Consider the following 20,825-nt stretch of genomic DNA (forward strand, 5'->3'; position numbering starts at 1 on the left):
TCCTGGGCACCCTGGCCTGGCATGAAAGCAGCCCCAGAGCAAAAGTGGCCACAACAAAGAGAGCAGTGCTGAGAAATGTCAAAGGGTTCATTACCCAAACATGCTCCTTTATAACCCAGGCATCTGATTTCTATATTCATATAAAGTTATATATTGTCATATCCCACTGTGCTTTTGGAAGTGCCTAATCCACTAACTACAGATGAATTAATTTATATTAGTTGCTTGCTGTGTTTTTTAAGACATTTTTTCCCTTCTCTTATCAATGTATTTTTAGGGACAGACGCTAGAACATTTAAATGTCTGTAGTTTTCAGTTTCTGCCTGGCAAAGGAGTAAACTGCGTGCATTTGGTGTCATTTATACGAAGAATAATGTTGCTTATTTGTATGTCCATGTATTTTTTTCCATAATTAGGATTCATCCATATGTCCAGGCATTTTAAGAGGTAGATTATGATTTGCAGTGGGATTTTAGTTCAGAAAAGAGTGATAAGGGAGATTTGTTTGAGCATGCTCTGTACCTGGAGCTTCATGTTTCTGTATCTTCTCTGCAGAAATTAGAACCTGTGCAAAATGCACTTGGGGAAATCGACTTTACCAGAGCGGAGTAGAAGAGGCTGCTTTTGTGCAGGGATGGCTTTTTGATGGGGCCATGGAGATTTTCAGAAGATGGGTGCACATTGTGTCCCTGGGGGTGTGTTCCAAGAGCCCCTGGGATGTGCCCATGGTCCCATCAGGGCAGTGATGCTGAAGATGAGGGCAAGGCTTGCTTGCCACAGGAAGGCAGGGTGGCCAAGCTGGCTCTGGAAGCTGAATGTAACAGGACACTGCATTTGGCCTACATTGAGAGAGAAGTTACAGAACACAGCAAATTTATACATACAGCCAGCAGGTTTTAAACGTTTCAGCAGCAAACCTCAATTTGAGCAGAAATCTCTCCCCCAGGAGTAGAGCAGGAGACAAAGCAACCAAACTAAAAATCAAGAGATCAATACTAAACGCAAAACATAGTGACAAAGATCTCCAGAGCAAAGGCAGGTAATTGCATAACTGTTCCAGGGGGAAGAGAAAAGGTCAGCAGGCAGAAGACAGGCTGGTGCATGGAAAGCTTCTGCCTGCCTGGGGACAGCATTTCACAGTGCATTGGAAGGAAAGTGAATGAGGATGCAAAAGTGACTAAGAAAATGCCAAACTGCCTGAGAAGGGCTGGGTTAGACTGTCCCAAAATGGCACAGAGTGTCCTGGGGAGAGGCATCCTCCAAACTGCAGGACTTTTGAGGCAGCACCAAACCCAGCAGAGTGCTGCGAACAATGTCAAATTTCACAATGAAGTTGTAGCAGATGGCAGAAGAGGGAGTCAAGGCTGGGAGTTGGCAGAAAGAGGGAAAATGTTAGCCATCAGCCTGTCTGGAGAGCAGCAGGAGGGAGGAGATATATGAGCAACCTGGAGGACGAGCAGGACACTCAGCAGAGTGAGAGCAGAGAGCAGGAGGCATGGTGCAGGGAAAGGCTGGTTTAGAGACCACAGAACATATGATAATAAGTACAGAGCTGCAGCTGCCTGGTATCAAAGACCACTCTCACAGGTCCATGTGAACTCTCTGGCCTCAGCAAAGGGGCAAAATGAGAGAGCAATTCTTCAAAGGGAAAATGTTATGAATCTTCTGGGAACTTAAATGGGAATGAAACTACAGGAGGGATAAGTTCAGCGGTATCATACTGACTGCTCAGCTTGGGAGCTGTATTTCCAGCTTCACAGCTGGTCATGAATATTTCCTCTTTCCAACCCATTCCTTGACTGGGTTTTGGATGGGGAAAAGTCTTGTCTATTCTCAGTTTATCTATTCTCTATTCTCTATTTCTATTTCTATCCTCCAAGGTCTCAGGTAGGGAACACTCTACCTCCCCACTTGACCTTGGACGTTGTGTGCATCTTTGAAGAGACCTTCCTTTTCTCACTGTTAGTGCCTAAGTCATTCAGGTTCCACAGCCCCCTGATATTTGTGTGTGTTAGTACAACACCCTTAACAGAGGCTGCAGGGTTTGATACAGATATAGAGCACTCTGTTAAAATAGTTCTGCCAAATGGGAATTGTTTGGCAGGTAGAATATATTGACTTAAACCTTTGCTCATTCTTTACACAGGCCTCATGCTCTTGGTTCAGATGTCTGATCAAAGAAAGAATAATATAATTTTTTTTTTTTTTAACAAATCAGATATTGCCCAGGCCCCTCCTCAAGCCAGCCCTCAGCACCATCAGGTGCAGCCACATCAGCAGAGCTCAGGCTGGCAGTGTCCTCGTGTCTCTGCTTGATTCCAGCACTGAGGATGTGTAACTCCAGTGGAAGCTGCTGCCACCCCTGGCTGGGGGCTGTGGGGTGGGCAGGGTGTCTGTGGTAGGACCACTGTCTGCACAGGGACAGAATGTCCTTGGCACTTAACAAAGGTCTGAGTTGATCCCAAGCAAATCATGGACATTAAAATCCTCAGACGGGGCCATTTCTGTAATAACAGCTAAATTATAGCCCATGCGCTGCAGGAAACCAAATTAGGGCTCCGTGTGCAGTATTTACTTGGGCAATTTCACTTAACCTTGCCATCTTTTAATTGCTTTTATATCTTGATTTAGTAATTTCTGGGGTTTTTTTTAGTAGTTCTGTTTATTGAGGAACACCACAAGAGATGTGAACTGAGTAATTTTCTGTTTCTGCAGTTTTGCACTGTAATAGCAATAGAATCATCTGTAGGCAAATTCTTTAAACAATAAATATCTGTCTCTGGTTTGGATGTTTATTATTTTTGTAGCAGTTTATTTGCAGGACAGAGTACCAGCTTCACCAGAAACTGAAGTGATTTGCAGTCAAAGCAGTGCTTTTGGTTACTTCTAGATTTTTTAAGAGACAAAATATAAAGCAGTAATGCAGGAAACATGTAAAATGGTAATTTATCAAGTTAAAGATCTCCATTTGATTGGAGAGGGAAATGCTGGACTGAATAAAAATTGCAAAAAACAATGTACTTCTAATGAAATATACTTCAGAGGGAAAATTATCCTATATTCCAGCCTGTTAGTGTCATGGAACAGATAATTGAATTCCTTGCTTTCTTGTCAATGTAGCAATACAAAACTCTGCTCAAAAGCTCAGGTAATCAACAGTTTTTATGCTGATCTTCATAACTTGTTCTTTAAAAACTGTTCTAATTACCATTCCTTTGTTCTAATTACCATTCCTTCTGTCCTTACAAAGTCTTCACAAAAGGTTGGGTTTTTGGACTCACATCCCACATGTGACAGAGCACAAAACCAAAACTTGCTCAAAAGACAGTGCAGGTTTGTGCTTTATTTCCATGCAAGACTTTTTGGGAAAAGTAGAAAAGTTTATTTTGAAGGAAATGAAGCCACTTAGTACCTCAAGAAGGGGAAGGAACAGAGCAAAGCTCATCTGTAGATTCCTCATTGTGGTGACTGCTCTGGGCCTTTTTGCAAGACGCTATCGTGGTGGTGGGAGCAGAATCAGTTATCAAAGGCAGTGTTTGCCACGCCAAAATTAACTTTTGGATAGCAGGAAAGGGAATTATGGAGTCCCTGATGGCAGCTGCCTATGCCAATGCCACCCTGCTCCTGTGTACCTGGTGGGAAGGGGAATTGCTCCTGTTCTCTACCATCATTTTCAGGCTCAACAAAATGCAGCATATTCTTTAAAAAAAAGGTTGAAAAGGATTTTCAATCACCACCTCAAATTTGGCTTCAAGCTGCCATAAACTGGAATATCCTAATGTAAATTGAGAATAGTCTGCTAAAGGTGGCAGTGGCACTTACACAGTTCCCTCCCATGTCCCCACTGTAAGAATTTTTTCTCGGTGTTTCTTTTGTTTAATGTTGTCTGTGCAGTTTTCTACAACAGTTTAACTGCTTTATTGGCAATGAGGAAGGACATAAAATCTGTTATTGCAAGTGAGGAAGAAACATATGCTCTACGCTTAATGTGCAGCTGGAAAATACACATTAAAATCATTTTTTAAAGCCCTTCACATTCAATGGCCTTTTATTTCCCTTCTTTTCTATATACCCCTAACAATTGCTGGTGCTGTCATAGCTGGTTAGAGGATGGTGCTAATAATGCCAAGATTATGGGTTTGATCCCTGTGTGGGCTGTTCATTTCAGAGTTGGACTTGTTGGGCCTTGTGGGTCCCTTCCAGCTCAGAAGATTCTGATTCTGTGATTCTGAAGACGCAGCAGTGTTGGGGGAAGAGATAGGAGGAGTAGCTGAGGCTTCTTGGAGCTACAGCATGGACAAGCCAAAGGATAATTTCCTGCATGGGGACACCTCTGTGGGGTGGTAGAAATCAAGACATTGAACTCATCTGAATCAATGGGGTGAAAATAAGGATAAACGTGAGGAGCTCCCTAAAACCAGCCCCACTAGTGAGGCTTCTCAGATGTGGAGCTGCCTGTGAAAATTCAAGCACTGGGCAAAGCTGTGCAAGGGGATTTATGGCCAAGAGCCCCTGACCCTGCAAGGAACTGAAGTTCTGTGCTCCCCAAACACACTGCAGCTCACTGCCACAATCACTCACTGCTTGCCTCCCCTTGCTGCTCCAGCTTGCTTTAGGGAGGGTGAGACCTGCTGGCCACTTTCATATCAGCCCATAAAAACGCCCTTTTCCTCTCTGCTTCCAGATCTTCTCCGAGCCCAGCATCTCATGGGTGCTTTTAACCAGGCATTTCCCAGCTAATTATCAACAAACTGATAATGATCGCTGAGTCTTCAATGCCCAGATGTGCACGGATTTTCTCACCCTGCAATTTGCTCAATATTCAGCAATATCAACCTTACCACTCAACACCGAAGCGCTGCACTCCAATAGTGCCCAGAAAGAAGCTAATGAGACAGGAATAAACCGAGAAGTGGGGTGCTAGAGGAAAATGAGCTGCAGGAGCCAGGGAAGGCATTGCCTGGGCAGAGCACAGGTACAGGCTCCTGAGCCACTCCTGCCTTTCCACGGTGCTTTGTTGCCACCCCATGGCCTCACACAAGGTTGCAAGAATGGGACTGGAAAAGGTGAATTCTTCGAGATGTTCTGCGTGTCATTAAAACCACTGAGAGCTTTTGAAAGAAGCTTCTCAGATCTATGTCTTTTCATGCCCTGCTGACACAGGTCTCTGCTTAAAGGGTGATAAATGACTTTTTTTCTAATGTGACAGCCATAATTGCAATATACAGAACACCTGTATTTTATTTGTATTTAGAAGGAATTACTCTTGTCTTTTGCAATTTCTCTCCTTAAGAGGACAAGATACCTGGAGGATAATGGCATTGCCAGGCCTGGGATGGTCACTAAATGGTAATGCTGTGATGCTTCATCCATCCAGCCTGACATTCCTCTGTTTGCCAAGATAAGCACTGCATCTGCCCCTCACCCTGGCTCTGCTGACCACAGCAACACATCTGCCTTGTGGGAAATAATCACTGTTCTGTTTCAGGTATGGTGTTGAGCCACAGGGATGCCCAGGAGGCACCCTGGACAATCCTGACCACTATTCACACATATTTTTTTCTCTTCACCCAATTCTTTTACTATTTCTGGAGCCTACCTTTCTCTGACTTTTCCCAATCTTTCTTTACTCCAATCCTCTCTCTTTTAAATAATTCACCCACAATTTTCTTCTCCCTAAAGGCTAAAAATAAATAAATTTTTCCTTCATGTATGCACAGCTTTTGCATTTTGGACCCCCTGACTAGGTGATATTGGAGCTGTACATTGTCAGTGATGCTGTTGCTCTTGCAGAGCTCTGCTCCTCAGGAGGTTCCCAGTGTTCCCTCTAAACACTCCTGAAATCTGGCTTTTTCCCACATCACTCCTTCCAAAGCGCTGGTGGGAGCCAGGCATCCCTCACGGTGCTGTCTGCAAGTTTTGGTGGCCCCAGCATTGTGACCTGTCCAATGCACAGATTGGGATGCTACATCCACTCACTGCCCTTTTCAAAGAACGTGACTTCAGGGTCTGCATCTTTCCCCCTGCTCATTCCAGCTGGCTTAGCCACATAAGCAACCCTTACTGAGGTAAAAACACCGAGGCTGAAATGATTTGGGACTAGGGGACTGGGCTCTCCATGCATTGCTCTGGTGAGCTCTGCTGTGGACCTGATTTTCCAAGTCTGAGAGAGTTTTTCAGCCTGTCAGTGTCTGATCTGAAGAGGGAAAGTCTCTTGGGGACAGATCAGACACTGATAGGCAGAAAAACTCTCTCAGACTCACAAAATCAGGTCCACACTCTGCCTTGGGATCACCAGTGTGGCTGAAAAAGGGAGCTTGGGTCACCCTGTGCCCACCCCTGGGCAAGGACAGGAACTGGCAGCTGTCACCTTTACTTGCTTCTGGTGCTACAAAGAGGCTGTTTGTGTTCTGGGGTGCTCTAAAGTGCTTTTTGAATCCACAGCTGGAGAACTTCTTCTGAGGGCATCACAACCACCATCAGGTCACATTGCTCAGCCTCTTCTCTGCCCCGCAGGATCAGATGGGTGGGGGGCTCAGATTCTTTCTGGAAAACAAATCAAACACCCTCAGGCTGCTGAGTTAGTCTGCTTGTCCTCTTCCCCACAAAGTGTTCCTCCTTCCTGCCACAGCTGCCCATATACCCACAGCCACAGAAGCTGCTGACCTGCATTCTCATTTGAACTGGACATTGAAATATATTCCTGAGGAGCTTTTGATTGATTTCTCCTTAGCAAGCTGCTGAGAAGCTCAGAGAGGGTAGCAGGGGACACGGAGCAGCGCTGACAGGGGCACAGCTGTTTGGTTCAGGGAGCAGCTGCTCGGGCAGGGTCAGGCCCTGCCTTCCAAGCCATTTCCCCAGAAGCACCAGGAGCATCTTCCCTGTCCAGGGCTCAGGGCCAAAGGCAGTGACAGCTGAGCAGCCAGTTCAGGGCTGCTGGTCCCTGCAGATCAGCTCCTCACACTGGAATGGGCAAGGCTTCCTGGGAATCTGCTTCTTCTGCCTGCCCCATGCTCCTGTGAGTTCCCAGCACGCTAAAAAACCAATAAAGCACAGTAAAAAAAAGTTACCAGTGTGTCTGGCAGGACAGCAGCAGGGCAGCAGGCATATTGGAAGACTTTACTTATTTTCCAGGTAAGGAGAGGCAGGGTTAAAGCTGCCACAGCAAAGCCAGCAGAGGAGATGAGGGCAGTAACCAGCCACACGGATGTGTCACCTGGAAATGACAGAAACAGCAAAACTTCTCAGAGACACTGCAGGGAGCAAGCACAAACTTCTCAGAGACACTGCAGGGACCAAGTGTTAGCGTTCAGGAACACACATAATCACAGGATGATTATATGAAGGTGCTTTATTGAAGAGCTCTGGGTGTCAGGGGTACACAGACCCAAATCTGACCCAATTTGGTTTTGAGTTGAACATATCTTATACTCTATTGTTATGCAACTTACATATTAATTATTAAACTGACATTGTTCTATTGTATGCATTGTTTTTACCCAAGCATGGATTTCTTGTGATCCCCCCTAGCCCCCTAACATTGTTCCTCATGTTCTTTAAACTATAATTATATCTAATCACATCTAACAATTGTATCATTTATCATCTACTGACTACACAGGTGCAGTTTGACCTGGTCTTTAGCAAGCACAAGGCCCAACATTTCTCAGGGCCTACTTTTCCCAGGGCTTTCCAAACCTAACTTTCTTTCTAAATCCCCAAATTTTCTAAGATTTTAAGACCTTTTACTATCACAAGCACAAACTTCTCAGAGACACTGCAGAGACCAAACACTCACTGCAGTCAGCCTGAACCCTGTGTGGCTGCTCTTCCACCCACCCTGGGGAGATCCCTCCTCAGCAAACTCCAGTGTGGGGGACTGCTCTCCTGACTCCTATTTTACCTCTCCCAAGGAACAAACTCAGGAGGTTTGGGGTGGAAACAAGAGGAAGAGCTTTGGGCATGGAGGAGGAGGAGGAGGAAGGCTGGCTCTTACCCTGTGCCCTCACACACTGCGTGGGGCTGAAGCTGCTGCTCCTGTTGATGGCCTCGACGTGTGTCTGAGCCTTCACACAGTACTCAGCTCCTGCCTCCATGGTGTCCAGGTGAAGCACGGAGCTCACCACCTTCATCACCTTCTGCTGCACCTGCCACAGGCCCAGAGCAGAAGGCATCAGGGCCCAGGGCAGGGAGCTAACATCAAACAGCAGCCCTGCTACCGATGCCTTAAAGAATCTGGGAATGAAAGCACGCACACTGTGGAGATACCATCAGTACAGGAGGCAATCTATGGAGGTTGATCTTTATTGGAGGCCTCCAGGGGCAGATATGGAAGGTGTCCACACAAGCCCACCCCCACAGGCTGATTCACAAGTTTAGTAAACCAGCACAATTGACAAAAAGCACCAGTTAGGAGCACAAGTGCTGAGGCAACTCCCCCCCACCCAAGCTCAGACCCTTCTAAATCCTCCCCCCTCAGATGGAACTGAAGTTTGTTGGTGAAAATGTGTCTCTAAGAGCTGGATTTTGGCCTTGGTTCCCAGCCAAGGTAGGATAGGGGCTTTGGAATATGTTTTGTCTTTCTGCCTATCAGGGCCAGGAAAAGGACTGGGAAAACTAGCTAGGAATGCAAAAACGGGCTACAGAGCTCCAAAAATGTGTGTAAAGAATACAGAGAGTATAGAAAAGAGAAAATGCAAAAAAGTAATTTGGCATCACCATGATGCTTGTCCAGCGAGAAAAGGAGGGAGCAGCAGGGGATGTCTGAGGCCTGTGTGAGCAGAAGAAAAGAAGGATGAAAGCAGTCAACAGGAAAGCACAGTGGAGTGCAGAACGAGCCCACACGCTTCAGGAAGGGGATGGAAGGAGGAAGGTGTAAGCCAAAGAGTCGTGATGATGGTGCTGGGCCACAACACTAGACCAGAACCTGCTGCCCTGCTAGGAGGGGGATGTCTGAGGTCTCGACTGATCCAAGGTTTTTCTGGGTGTGATGGATGCCAAAATCATCCCCATGCAGTGCTGGGGGTGAAAAAGCTGTGCCAGGGTTGTGTGAGGGCTCAGAGAGGGGATGGACTGGGCTAGGGAGGGCTGAGTGAATTTGGTGTGTGTTTAACACACTCCAGCAAAGCTTGAACAGCAGGTGAGCAGCAGGACAGGATTTTATTGCCAGAAAGAGGTCTGCATTCATGGCTAGCAAAATGAATTTGCTGTTTCCAGTGTCCCCAGCCATGAGAGGATGGGTAACAGCTCCCCAGCTGCTCCTCCTCCTGTGCTGCAGATACAAACCTGTTCTCACAGAGGGCCTGATCAGCCTCCAGCTCCACACACATATGGAAACCTCCAACAAGCCAGGAGGGCTCTCCTGGCAGGGCAAGTCCTTCCCACTATCAAAATAGCCTTCTCCACAGAAACATGATATGGAGGGACATTCATTTGAAAATATTTCAAGGACAAAATTAAGTCTATGACTGTCTGCTCTTGCAAAAACATCAAATGACACACGTCAAATGTAAAAATAGTCTTAAAAAATAGTAAGAGTCCCAGCATAGAGCTTGTATTGACCAGCAAAACTTATGGTTGCAACAGTCCAATTAGTAGAAAGTATTCTGAAATTTGGGATTGATGTTGAGGTCATTAAGATCACATACTGAAGAAGATTTAATATTTTATTAATAAAACACAATCAGATACAGACCTATTGATTGTGTTTAAGGTGTCAGCCCATGGACAAAGCTGAGATAATTTAGCTGGATTTTACAGTGGGCAGTCCTGCTACTGATGGCTCCTTCTAAAGACTTTTGTATGAGTAAATTGCTAATTGAGAATGGCAGGAAGTCATGGTGGGGACTCACATATTAGCAGAGGTGATCAGGAAGAAAAATGAAAACTGATACCTACTAGTGGCACTAAAAACCCACTTCACAATAGTAAAGATGACAGACAACTGAGAAGAACAGCAGGAGGATCTGGGAATAAAGCAACAAATGTAATTCAACACCAATAAATGTGGAATTGTGCCCATGAGAATTTTTCTCCTACATTTTCACAGCATCCTCCATCAGAAACAGGAACCTGGGGTTCAGGTTCCATGGGACTGTCAGCTCTGTGGCAGCCACATTAACAATTGCTGGAGAGACGAGGGAGTGGGAACACTTATTTTGTTTTGTGGTGCTAGCACAGAGTGTTCCTGCACCTTGGACTCTGCAGGTTTCTCTCTGCCCACCCTGGTAAGGACAACCTGAAGAACCCTGTGAGGGCTTCCACAGGGAGCAGCTAAGTAGCCTGGGAGTCCTTGGCCTGGAGAAGGATACAGAGTATGAAACTAATAGAGTGGTAGGGAAAGTGAATGGGGAATAATTTTTCTCTCTCTCATCCCCAAACCAAGGCTGAGACTGCACAACAGTTAAGATGCAGAATTCCTCATTGCAGGAAGTTGAACAAGTTAGAAGTTTACATAGATTGAATGCCAGAACAGATAAATCAATAGAATAAAAATCCATCAAGGACTACTAATGCTGGAATTTCTGACTCAGAAAACTGAGAAAAATTCATCAGGACCTCAGTGTGACACCTTAATCATGGTCTGAGTAGACCAGATTATGTTCAGAGGGAGAAGTCAGCTTTAGCAAACACCTTTAGCTCCTGATTTCTGGTTCCTAGCTCTAGCTGAAGTATGTGAGGGGATTGCTTTTCCCAGAGATGGAAATGTGGAAAGAACAAACAAGCTTTTGCATGAGGTGAGGTGTCACAAACCCACTCCAGGCAGGTCCTTCAGCCCCAGGCAGGAGCTGGGACTGGCAGACAGGCTCTGGGCAATGTCTGTGTGCATCCCTCGGGACACTCTGTTATTGCCTGACAGCTGAGGGTAACACTCACCCTGCTCTCCTGGCCCTTCTTCCAGTAGAGCAGCCGGAACTGGAAGGAGGGTCCCATGTCTGCCAGCTCCACCAGTAAATGCTGCCCCTCTGCCACGACCCTCAGCAGGGGTGGGGTCAGGGAAGCTGCCAACACAGAGAGCACCATTATCACCCAGAGACAGCCCTGAAATCCCCCCTTTTGCCCAGACAGGAGAGGAGGAGAGGCTGCCACCACCAGTGGAGTACCATTAATCTGCAAGAACAGCCGGCTGCTTCAGTGGGGCAGAAACCTCTCTGCTCTCCCTCCCTGTGAGTCCAAGAGCAGGAGCAGACTTCCAGCAGGAGAAGGACCATGACTGCTACTGCAAATGGGGATTTGGCAACAGCTGAGCTGCACAGAACTTGAAAGGCTTTGAATTTTCTCCAGTGGAGGAGCTGCCTGGCCTGAGGGTACCACGAGAGCAGCTGCAGCAGAAGCAGCTGGGCCACAGAAGCTGGGACACCAGATCAGGTCAGCTCTTGTGCTCCTGGGCACGAGCTCAGCTCTGACACACAGAACAGGAGCTGAGAAACCACTGCTTTTCATGGGAATTTTGGCAGTTATTCAAACATGAAGGAAAAAACATTATGAGCCTCAGGGTAATTCATATGAATCCTGATTTTCTTTTAGTGTCTGCATGGTTTTAGACAGACTTGGGCTGATGATCTGCCGTGACTTCAGGTTTGGCAAATGTATGCAAGTAAATCTTGAGGCGATTTGCTTCCTGCTTACTTTGATATTCAAAGCTTGGTTTTGTCTGGGATTCTGCTGAGAAGAATATTAGTGAAAAAACGAGAATCAATCGAGCATAGATGAAACTGCACTGTACATTTATGAACTGGGAAGTTCAAGGCAGTACAGAGATCATGTTTGCACTATTTATCTGTGCCATTTTTCACACTTATCTATGCCATTTTTTTACCACTCTGCTGCAGCTGAAACCCCCTTCAGCTTCTTTGCTTTCAAGAAAGGAAGGAGAGTGATGCATAGTGCCATATAGATGAGATGCTCTTAATAGAATTTGCTCTTACATCCAATGAATTGCCACTAATACTGAGCAATATGAAAACATAAAATCCAACCATGTACATGATGAGTGTGCCACAAATGGGAGCCCTGGAAATCTACTTTGTACTTTTAAATGAAAAGCTGAAAAAAAAGGGTAAAATCTCCTCAGCACCATGTCTCAAAATTAAAAAGAAACTGTTATCTGTTAAAACTGTTATAACTGTTATCATCTGGAGCATTAAAAGCAAATATTGTGCTAATGGATTAAGAAAAGGACATTTCAAGATGCAGCTTCTAAACAAACAGGAGCCTTTCTATTTAGTTCTGTGCTGGCACACTGGATACCAACAAACTGAATGTTGAGAAGTGAAGAAGGAAGGCTGACTAAATGGTTTGCTTTAGGAAGATCTTTCCAAAGTGTTTCCCATGTGCTATCATACATGGAAATGTGTTTAATATGTGCTTCTACCCCTTTGACTTTGGCTCTGTGCAGTCTGGAGGAGCTGTGGGCTGTGCTGCTGCCCTGGCTGTGAGCTCCTTACAGAACCCATGGGCTGTGTTTGGATCCCTTAGCTCCTCTCAGACTCACTGCCAGCTTTCCTCAGAGCTGTGACAGCAGAGCAGTAAAAATGCATAAGGACAAGGGCTTACAGTGACTTTTCTTTCTCTTTTAAACATCTGTCACATTCCCATTGAATCCCAAAGCAAGCTGTAGCCTCTGAACCATCACAGCCCAGCCAGAAGACTCTTTTGGGGTCCCTAAGACACAGGACCAGTTGTCACATACTTCACTGAACCATGAGAAGCTGCTGCTTTTGTTCCTGTCAGTCTCAGGGATGTCCTTCCCCTGTCTCTGCCTGACAGTGCAGTCTGTGCCTCCACAGCTGCTGGAAAAGGGAAGGATTTTTTTACCTAAAGCATTCTCTAGACTATGTTCCCACACAAAGGGAGACATTCACCAGCTTAGGTGGCACTTCTGATAGTACTGCTTTGACCAAGACCTCTGTGTGGGTGAGGACTGCTCCCACATGAGGTAAAGAATAACTTCCAAAGTTGGATGAATTTTACTATTGGGTCAGTTCTGGTGTAGACAATTTCTTCCCTGGCTAAAGCTGATGGGTGCTGCCCATCCCAGACTGAGAGCTGCAGTCTAACAGTGACCTCAGCAGAGCTTTCCCACCACAGCTTTTGTTGCTGAAAGCAGTTGACTAAATGGCAGAGAACAGAGGAAATTATTCCAGAGAAATCCTGGAAGGAGTACACTCATTTTAGGCTGTAACATGATCCTTAGGTTGAGCTGGGCCTCAGGCTTTGCAGGACTTGGAAGGACATGGAGAAAACATCCTGCATTGCTAGGATGAAATGAATGCTGTGGGTTCCAGCTTTCTCTCCTCGTCTGAGGTTACTTCACAGATCTGACACCATGGCAAGAGGGAACCATGGAGTGGGATTTTCAGGACAGTACAGGGCAGACAGAGCATGACAGGGCTGTTTTCTAGAGTAAAAGCTCCCTTAGGATCAGGTTCTGGACCTCTTAGAGGTGACTACAGGGCTTGGATTAAATGACAGCAAGCCTAGTTGGTCAGAAACCTCTAAATTTAGGGGTAAGAATGACCAGTCTGCAAAAGGAAATTCCTGCAGTCATCTTGCTTATCTTTGAAACCCTTGAAATCCAAGCCCAGATGAATTTGGCTGTGCCTTGGGATGGACCCATATCCAAGAACATTGTCTGAGAAGTGAAACCCCCCAACCCAGTGTGAGGGGAGCTGAGAAGCAGGGGGTGCTCGGTGTGGGCTCTGTGTGCCACGCACTGGGCACAAACAGTGTCATGTCACCTCAGGGTACCTCAACACCCAGCTCTGGCATATGAACACCAAAGATGTCATTTAGGGGCAGGACGCACTCGTGGCGCGGTTGAAGAAGCCCTTCGTGGTGCCCCACTGGGACCTGGCGGCACCAAGCTCTGCCCTGACACGCAGCTTGTAGGCCACGGTGGCTGAGATGTCCTCTGTGATGTTGCACACCGTGGCTGTGGTGAGGGAACACTCCGAGATGGGGATCCAGCTCCCGTTGGCGTATTCCCGCTCGTATTCCCTGCGGAGAAGAGGAAGCAGACAGGCAGCAGCCTGGCAGGAGCTCTGTCTGCCCAGCTAAGGCTGCTTGTGGCTTCTTTCCAGGTGAAACCTGGACTGGGATGCACTGGGGAGGGAGCACCACAGGTGTTTGGAACCTGTGTGGGTGTGGTTTAGGTCTTAGCTGGAGAAAATCAGCCCGGGCTGAGTTTGTGAGCCAAATGCAGCACGAAACTGTGGGAGGTGGGGACAGCCAGCGCTGGGTTGATGCATCAAGCCCTGCCCACTCATCTGACTTGATCATCCCCGATTCCAAAGCTGCATTGGAATAAAAGTCAGAGCTCAAGATGTATCAGAAACCTCCTGTGGTGTGTGTCAAATGTTTAAATGGTTTGCAAGAAATAAAGCTCAATGTTTTCTCCTTCCTCTTCTAAATAAAATGTTGCAAATCTTGTTAACTTTTGAATCCTTGGGTAGAGGCTGATTTCTTTTATGGAATTGATGCACGCTCAGGTTTCTATTAACCTGCAAACTGTCCCAGAATTGGAACAAAAGGAATTTTCCCCCCACTTCTCATTAACAGTGCTAAAGCCTCAAACTTCGCTTAGGATCGTGATCTGAATGCGATCAAGACACCCAAAAATGAAGAATTTAAAATTGAGATAAACAATGCTCAAAAAGCAAAAAGAATGAAAAAATTGAGTAGTTACCCCTGAAACTCAACTGAGTATCTCACAGTTGCTCCCTGGACGATCACAGGACTCCAAGTTAAGAAGTGTTTCATGTTGGTTGAAAGAATGGAGATACTCTGAGGTGCTGGCAACAAAGCATCTCCTCCTAAAATACCTAACAAAAGAAAGGAAAAAAAATTGTATTTACTGGAAAAAAAAAGGAAAAGAAAAAGAAAAAGAAAAAGAAAAAGAAAAAGAAAAAGAAAAAGAAAAAGAAAAAGAAAAAGAAAAAGAAAAAGAAAAGCTTAGAACAGTGCAAACTGTTTTGCATCAGAAATACACACGCTTCATTTCAGTACAGTCATTTCAGTGTTTGAAGTATTTTACAGAGAAGAAGAAAGGACAGAGCAGCTCAGTTAAAGTTTTCTTTTGCCTTATTTCAGAGTTTTTCATTGTATCACTAAACCAGCTTGACCAAGACCTCTGTGTGAGTGAGAACTGCTTCCTCATGAAATATTGGATAACTTCCAAAGTTGGATGGATTTTTAATATTGGGTCAGTTCTGGTTTAGGACAGACACCTTCTTGCCTGGCTAAAGCTGATGGGTCTGAAGTGACCTCAGCAGAGCTTTCCCCACAGTTTTTGTGGTGGGAGGAAAAGGCCAAGCTCTCCAATTGGATTTAACAAAGCCAAGTAACAGACTTGGCTCTGTTGCACTCCACAAGCTGCTCCAAGAAGGTCATGGTTCCAAATGTGCTGCTCCTTTCCAGGCTGGATTCGCTGCTGTGGGAGATCCCAGCTCCTTCCACACTGCAGGGTTCTGACAGTGGAAGGGGCTGTATGCTCTGATAATAGAATAAACTGATTCCACGCTCTGTAACTGGAATTATTTTCTCAGAGGTCTCCACAGCACGGCTTGGGGTGGTGGTTGATTTTACCCCAGGGTATCTCGATGTAAAATCCTTGGCAATGTTTGGAGCACAGGAGCCAGGATTCCCCACGGACACATCCAACACTGCACTGTGGGAATTTATCAGACTTCTGCTTCTTTCCAGTCCCAGGAAAATCCCATTCTCTCTGCTCAGCAGGGAATGGCTCCCAAAGAGCCACTGGGAGGAGGGAATGGATGGGCTGGTTTCTATCAACCCACCTGTGAGCACTCTCCCCAAAACAAGGTAACTGCTGTCACAATGTGCTGCTTAATGATTACTTTTTGATTCAATTTATTTCACTTAACCATGTTGGTCATTCAATAGTCTTTAACTGCCACTAAAAAGAGTGTTTTCTTCTGAGCCATTTTTACAAAGTTAACCAGTAAATTGTCAGTTGTTCTAGCCAGGATCAAACCCAGGCTGACAAGTCCATGAGCAATATTTTTTAAAGCATTGGAACAATATCTGTCTAATTTTCTGTATCATATCTTTATAAAATCACTAATGATGTGAGGAACTATTATGCCAGCTGTCTTTTGATTCTTTGGCACAAATCATACAGGTCTGTTGACACAATACTCAGCTGCTCTTTGAAATAAAATTCAGGCTTCTCTGGGATGAGAAATTTTCTTCCTTATCCTTTAGAAAACAGAAGGGTCACTCTCTGCCACAGCAGCAGTTCTGGTAGGCTGAGGGTCCATACACTCAGAGCACTGTAGTCAAGGCATTTCTAGTCTTTAAAAAATGAAAAAAGCAAAGTTTTTAGTGACCTTCCCACTGCAGCAGAATCGCAGAACCACAGGATGAACTAGGTTGGAAAAGAAAAGCATAACCCCCCCATTTGTCTCTTGTGCTCTCCACACTTCTCAGCCTTCAGATTTCTTGCTACTTTTCCTTGGTTCCCATGTTTTGTTTTGGAGTTTTGCAGACCTGAGTGTGAATTTCACACCAGATTTCATTTCCATCAGCAAGCACTGGTTCTCTGCAGGGCTCACAGACACAACCAAGCTCCAGGTCTGGAGCTAGAACTGAAGGTTTTCCTGTTTTTTCAAGTCCTGACTTTAGGACATTTTTGATATAAACTTTTCGGCATTGAATAGTACTAAATCCTATATTATTAAACTGTCTAGAAACCTATTTTAAAAGCAGAGAGTTCTGAATTGGGCTATCAGTCTTTTAGTGGCCCAAGGGTTATTTCCTGTCTGGTGAGACCAATCTTCATTTCCTGGCTATGCTTGGCTTTGTGCACTCTTTTCTTGTCAAAACCAGTGAGTCTTCTACTGGCACAGTGGCTGCCACCTCACTTCAGCTGAACCACAAAAGTTCATACAGAAATTAGGATTCTCTCCTGCTTTCAGTAGGAAAAAACTCTGTACCCAATGCTACGTGCCTCTGTCAAAGCAGTTCACTGATTTTCTGTTTGACATTTTATATGCTGAAAGTTGTAGTTTGGAGGAGAGGTTCATGCTTTTCCAGAGTACTTTTGATTTGATAATCCTGTGTCATAGCCAAGCAAATTATATTTGTGGTTTCTCCCACCCATCTGTTGCAGCAGCCCACAGAGCAATTGTAACAAATACAAGTTTAACAGTGGGAGGAAAGACAATTCTAGGTTATATAAACAGCACTGAGTACAAACAGTGAAGTGCTTTGTTTGAATGCTGAAATAATCCATCAGCTCTGCTTTGTTCATTTTGAAAGAAGAGGAAACAATAATCATGCAAAGTGCAGGAGACAACTGGACAGAGAGCACAGGCAGGACCCAGAGGGCTGAGAGCCCAGGGCTGCCACATTTCCATCTGGATTTGGATTCACCAGCAGCCTCACAGGAAAAGCCAAACTACACTCATTCAAGCCAGGGTAGTGGCTCTCACCCTAATTTCTCCAGTCATGCCAAAGAGATGGCATTTTCTCTGTAAATAGCATTTTTGTCTCCTACCCTATCAGCAGTATATTCTATTTAATGAGTTACATGGAGAATACATTTCCATTTAGAATGGTGATGACCCTTTTAATTTAGTATTTTTATTCTCTTTGTGTTAGAGAATTACAATTAAGGAAAAACCATGGTCAAGTCTAGTACGTTCGTCTGTCTTGCTTTTCAATTTAAAATACCTTAAATAAACCTTGATAAAGTTCCATTCCTCTGGGATAGATTTAATATCCTTGTTGCTCTGTGAATATAGAAAAATATAATATTTCCCCATTTCTTGCTGTTACTTCATCACTACTATCACCACTACTTACTGCTGAGTGTATGTGAACACTGTAAAAATATTAATACAATTACCTTTTTATTCATAATATTATCTCCTTTCAGGGATTCAACAGGCAGCAACTTCAGACTTGGTGCTGCACAGTGTTCAGGAGTGCTTTTATCTGGCATATCCCTTAAAATTTTATATATAAGGCTGAGAAATCCTTCCTGGTGTGGTAACAAGCATTGGCTTTTTAAGTTCCAGTCATGGTGTTGTTTAATCTTCTTTTGCTAATCTGGAGGGCAACAATGCCACCAGCTTTTTGTATCTTGCAGCATGGTCTGTATTCCATTTCATTTTATTTCCATTTGAGGAAATTTCAGTGGAGGGGAATCTGACAAGGGAATTCTGAATTCTAAACACTGGTAACAAGAAAATAATGTCTAGAACATCCTGAGAAGATAAAGGCATTTCTTTTTTAGCTAAATGTTGAAAATGAAAGCCATACATCTCTAAGTCCTAAAAATAGCAATTTAAACAAAGATAATAAATGATGCTAAAATCTTTTTGGCTAGAACTCCAGCCTGCAGGCTCTGGGGACATCCCTCCCTCATCTGCTGATTACTCAAACTCACAGCAAAGGGCAAGACCCTGCTACATCCCCTTGGCTTTTCCTGTGCCCAGCCCCCCAAATCAAACCCAGACTGCTGGGCTAGACAGGAACACACTCTTCTGAGCTGGTGTCTGCTCTGCACATCCACAGGGGCAGCTGAGGGCAGAAACATTCAACCAAATAAATGTTCTCTGCTCAGAAAGAAGACTGGGACATGAATTTTTGTATTTCAGGTCGAGGCCAAGAGAATGGCAGTGTAAGTTATCCCACCTTTCCCTCCCACTCCCTGTCACGGTGTGAGAGGCTGGCAGTCACTACCCACACAGGCAGCAGGCTCCTGCCTGGAAACAGCACTCAGGTAGCCAGGCCTTCAGCAAAAACATAGCAAAAACAACCCCACATTTCTTTAAAGAATAGTTCCCCAGCTGTGTCATCTTTTAAAACACAATTGCCATGATCTTCCCTATTGCACAGAACAAACTTTCCACTTGATGCTGTCACTGGATTCTGTCTGAGCATCTAAGAATTATAAATAACAAAGCAGCTGTAAAATTATTTTTTCTGAGGCAGAGGAAAAAAAATGGAGCACAAGACAACCAGAATGTTGTTGGCACAAGCTAAAATGGCACATTTAGGAAACCTGGACCAGGGAAAACCCAAGCAGTCTGGCAAGCCATGTTTGCTTTGTAGAGGACTGCCACTGCAAACACTGGGATGCACTCAGGAGATTTGAGACCAGACTCCTCTGGATGGGTCTGGGGTGTAGCATTTACTTGAAAAAAGAGATTGCCAGTTGCACAGCCTCCTTCCAGGGTAAAGGAGACCCTCAGAGAAGTGATTTGAGCTATTAATTAGCAGTTTATATCCTTCCTCTCTGACCCTGCATCCTCTTCACAGACAGAGCATCCCTCTGTGCTCAGTGATCAGCATTAGAAGAAGAGAGTTCAGCTTCTCACAGAACAGCCAAAGAGCAGAGACAAATACAGCATCACTTCAATTCCTTCCAACTGAAACTTCCCTTTAGAGTTCAGAAATTACCTGCAGAACTGAATATACAGGTTGTCTTTTTCTGATATTTGCTTTTTCTGATATTCATTTTAGAAAAAGAATAAAAATTCAGGATCGCCTGACCTTGTTCTCCTTTGGCTTCAGTGCTGCCGAGGCATATTGAACAAAAGGACAAAAGAATTTGTTACTCACAGCCTCTCTGTCTTCTGACTGGAGTCAGTGAAGCTCTTTCAGCCATTTACCTGAGAGATTTGGTGCACTCAGAGCACAGAGGAGGAAGAAGGTGAGCTCTGGTGGCATTTTGCTCAGGTTTTCCCCACATTCACACCCCTTTGCACATCCCAGCAGCTTCCCCTCCCAGCCAGGGAGCCTTTTCTGAGCCAGCCATGGTGGGCAGCCAGTGGAGACTCCAGAGCAGAGTGAAACTCCTCCTGCAAAGAGGCCCAGATGTTTTTTGGGAGGGTGCAGCTGCAGGGAGTGCCCGGGAAATCGCTGCCAGCAGCTCTGTGCAGGTCTGTGCAGCTCTCTGCTGGATGGGGCAACCCTGCTCCACTCCCTGGGAGATTACACAGCTTAAACTGGCCTGGGAAGGAGGAAAAAGGATATGTTGGGTTTTTCCATACAGCTCTAAGTGCTCACTCCTCTGCTCAGCCCCAAACTAGATAAATGCTGATGCCTCCAAGCACCAGGAAGGTTTCCTCATATTCCCATGGCATGTCTTGTGTCCTTGCACAAAGGGCTGGCACCTCTGGGCTGATGGAAGGGACCTGTGTCCTCCAGTTGATCTCCAGTGCCATTCTGGCTGTGTTGGCTGTGTGATGAGCAGGAAATTGTGTTTCCAGGTCTGATTTGGTGCAGGCACAGGTATCCCGTGGTTTTTCCATCTTCCAGAGTCCACTGCTTTCCCCCTCACCTGGAGTGAAGGCAGGGTTTTCAAAGCCCAAAGCCCAAAGCACGCCAGGCTCCAGCAGCAGCAGCTCCCTTTTCCTCCAGGCTGGGTCCTTCAGAGCCAAGGGAAAGGCAAAGTTTAGGGGGAAGCTCCTCATGTTCTGCAAAAGGTCATTTCAATGAAATGCAAGCCTGTCTGTACAGATAAGGTAAGCAATGGCCAAATCCCACCAAATCCCATGAAATGCTTTTAGCTCTGATGAAAGCAAACATTAGAAACCTCCCTTCTAAACAACTTCTTCCTCCTCAGCATTTGCCACCTTAAAAGGGGCTTTCAGTTCTCAAAAATCTGTTTTCTCCCTAAGACCTTTTAATGGCAAATACATGACTTCTGTTTTCAGTGGTGGACAAAAGGGATCGGTCAAAACTTGCCCTGTACATATTTTCCAAGGAAAGAAGGGGTGGGGTATTTTTATTTATGAAAGAATAAAAATAATATTCAGTTAAGCAAAAGTCTCCAGATCCTCAGATGTGCAGGA

General features: G+C 45.2%; 1 protein-coding gene across 1 annotated transcript; it reads right to left on the reverse strand.

The window, feature by feature from the left end:
- Positions 1-6,420: 6,420 nt before the first annotated feature.
- Positions 6,421-20,444, reverse strand: IL20RB (interleukin 20 receptor subunit beta). Its single transcript, XM_058849955.1, has 8 exons — positions 20,312-20,444; positions 19,641-19,829; positions 14,687-14,822; positions 13,808-13,998; positions 10,876-11,000; positions 7,997-8,147; positions 7,071-7,216; positions 6,421-6,546 (listed from the first exon to the last, which is right to left on the reverse strand). The coding sequence occupies exons 1-8, from the start codon at positions 20,442-20,444 to the stop codon at positions 6,421-6,423; spliced, it is 1,197 nt and encodes a 398-aa protein (XP_058705938.1).
- Positions 20,445-20,825: the final 381 nt, after the last annotated feature.

This window comes from Poecile atricapillus, chromosome 14, assembly GCF_030490865.1.
Source record: "Poecile atricapillus isolate bPoeAtr1 chromosome 14, bPoeAtr1.hap1, whole genome shotgun sequence".
NCBI lineage: Eukaryota > Metazoa > Chordata > Aves > Passeriformes > Paridae > Poecile > Poecile atricapillus.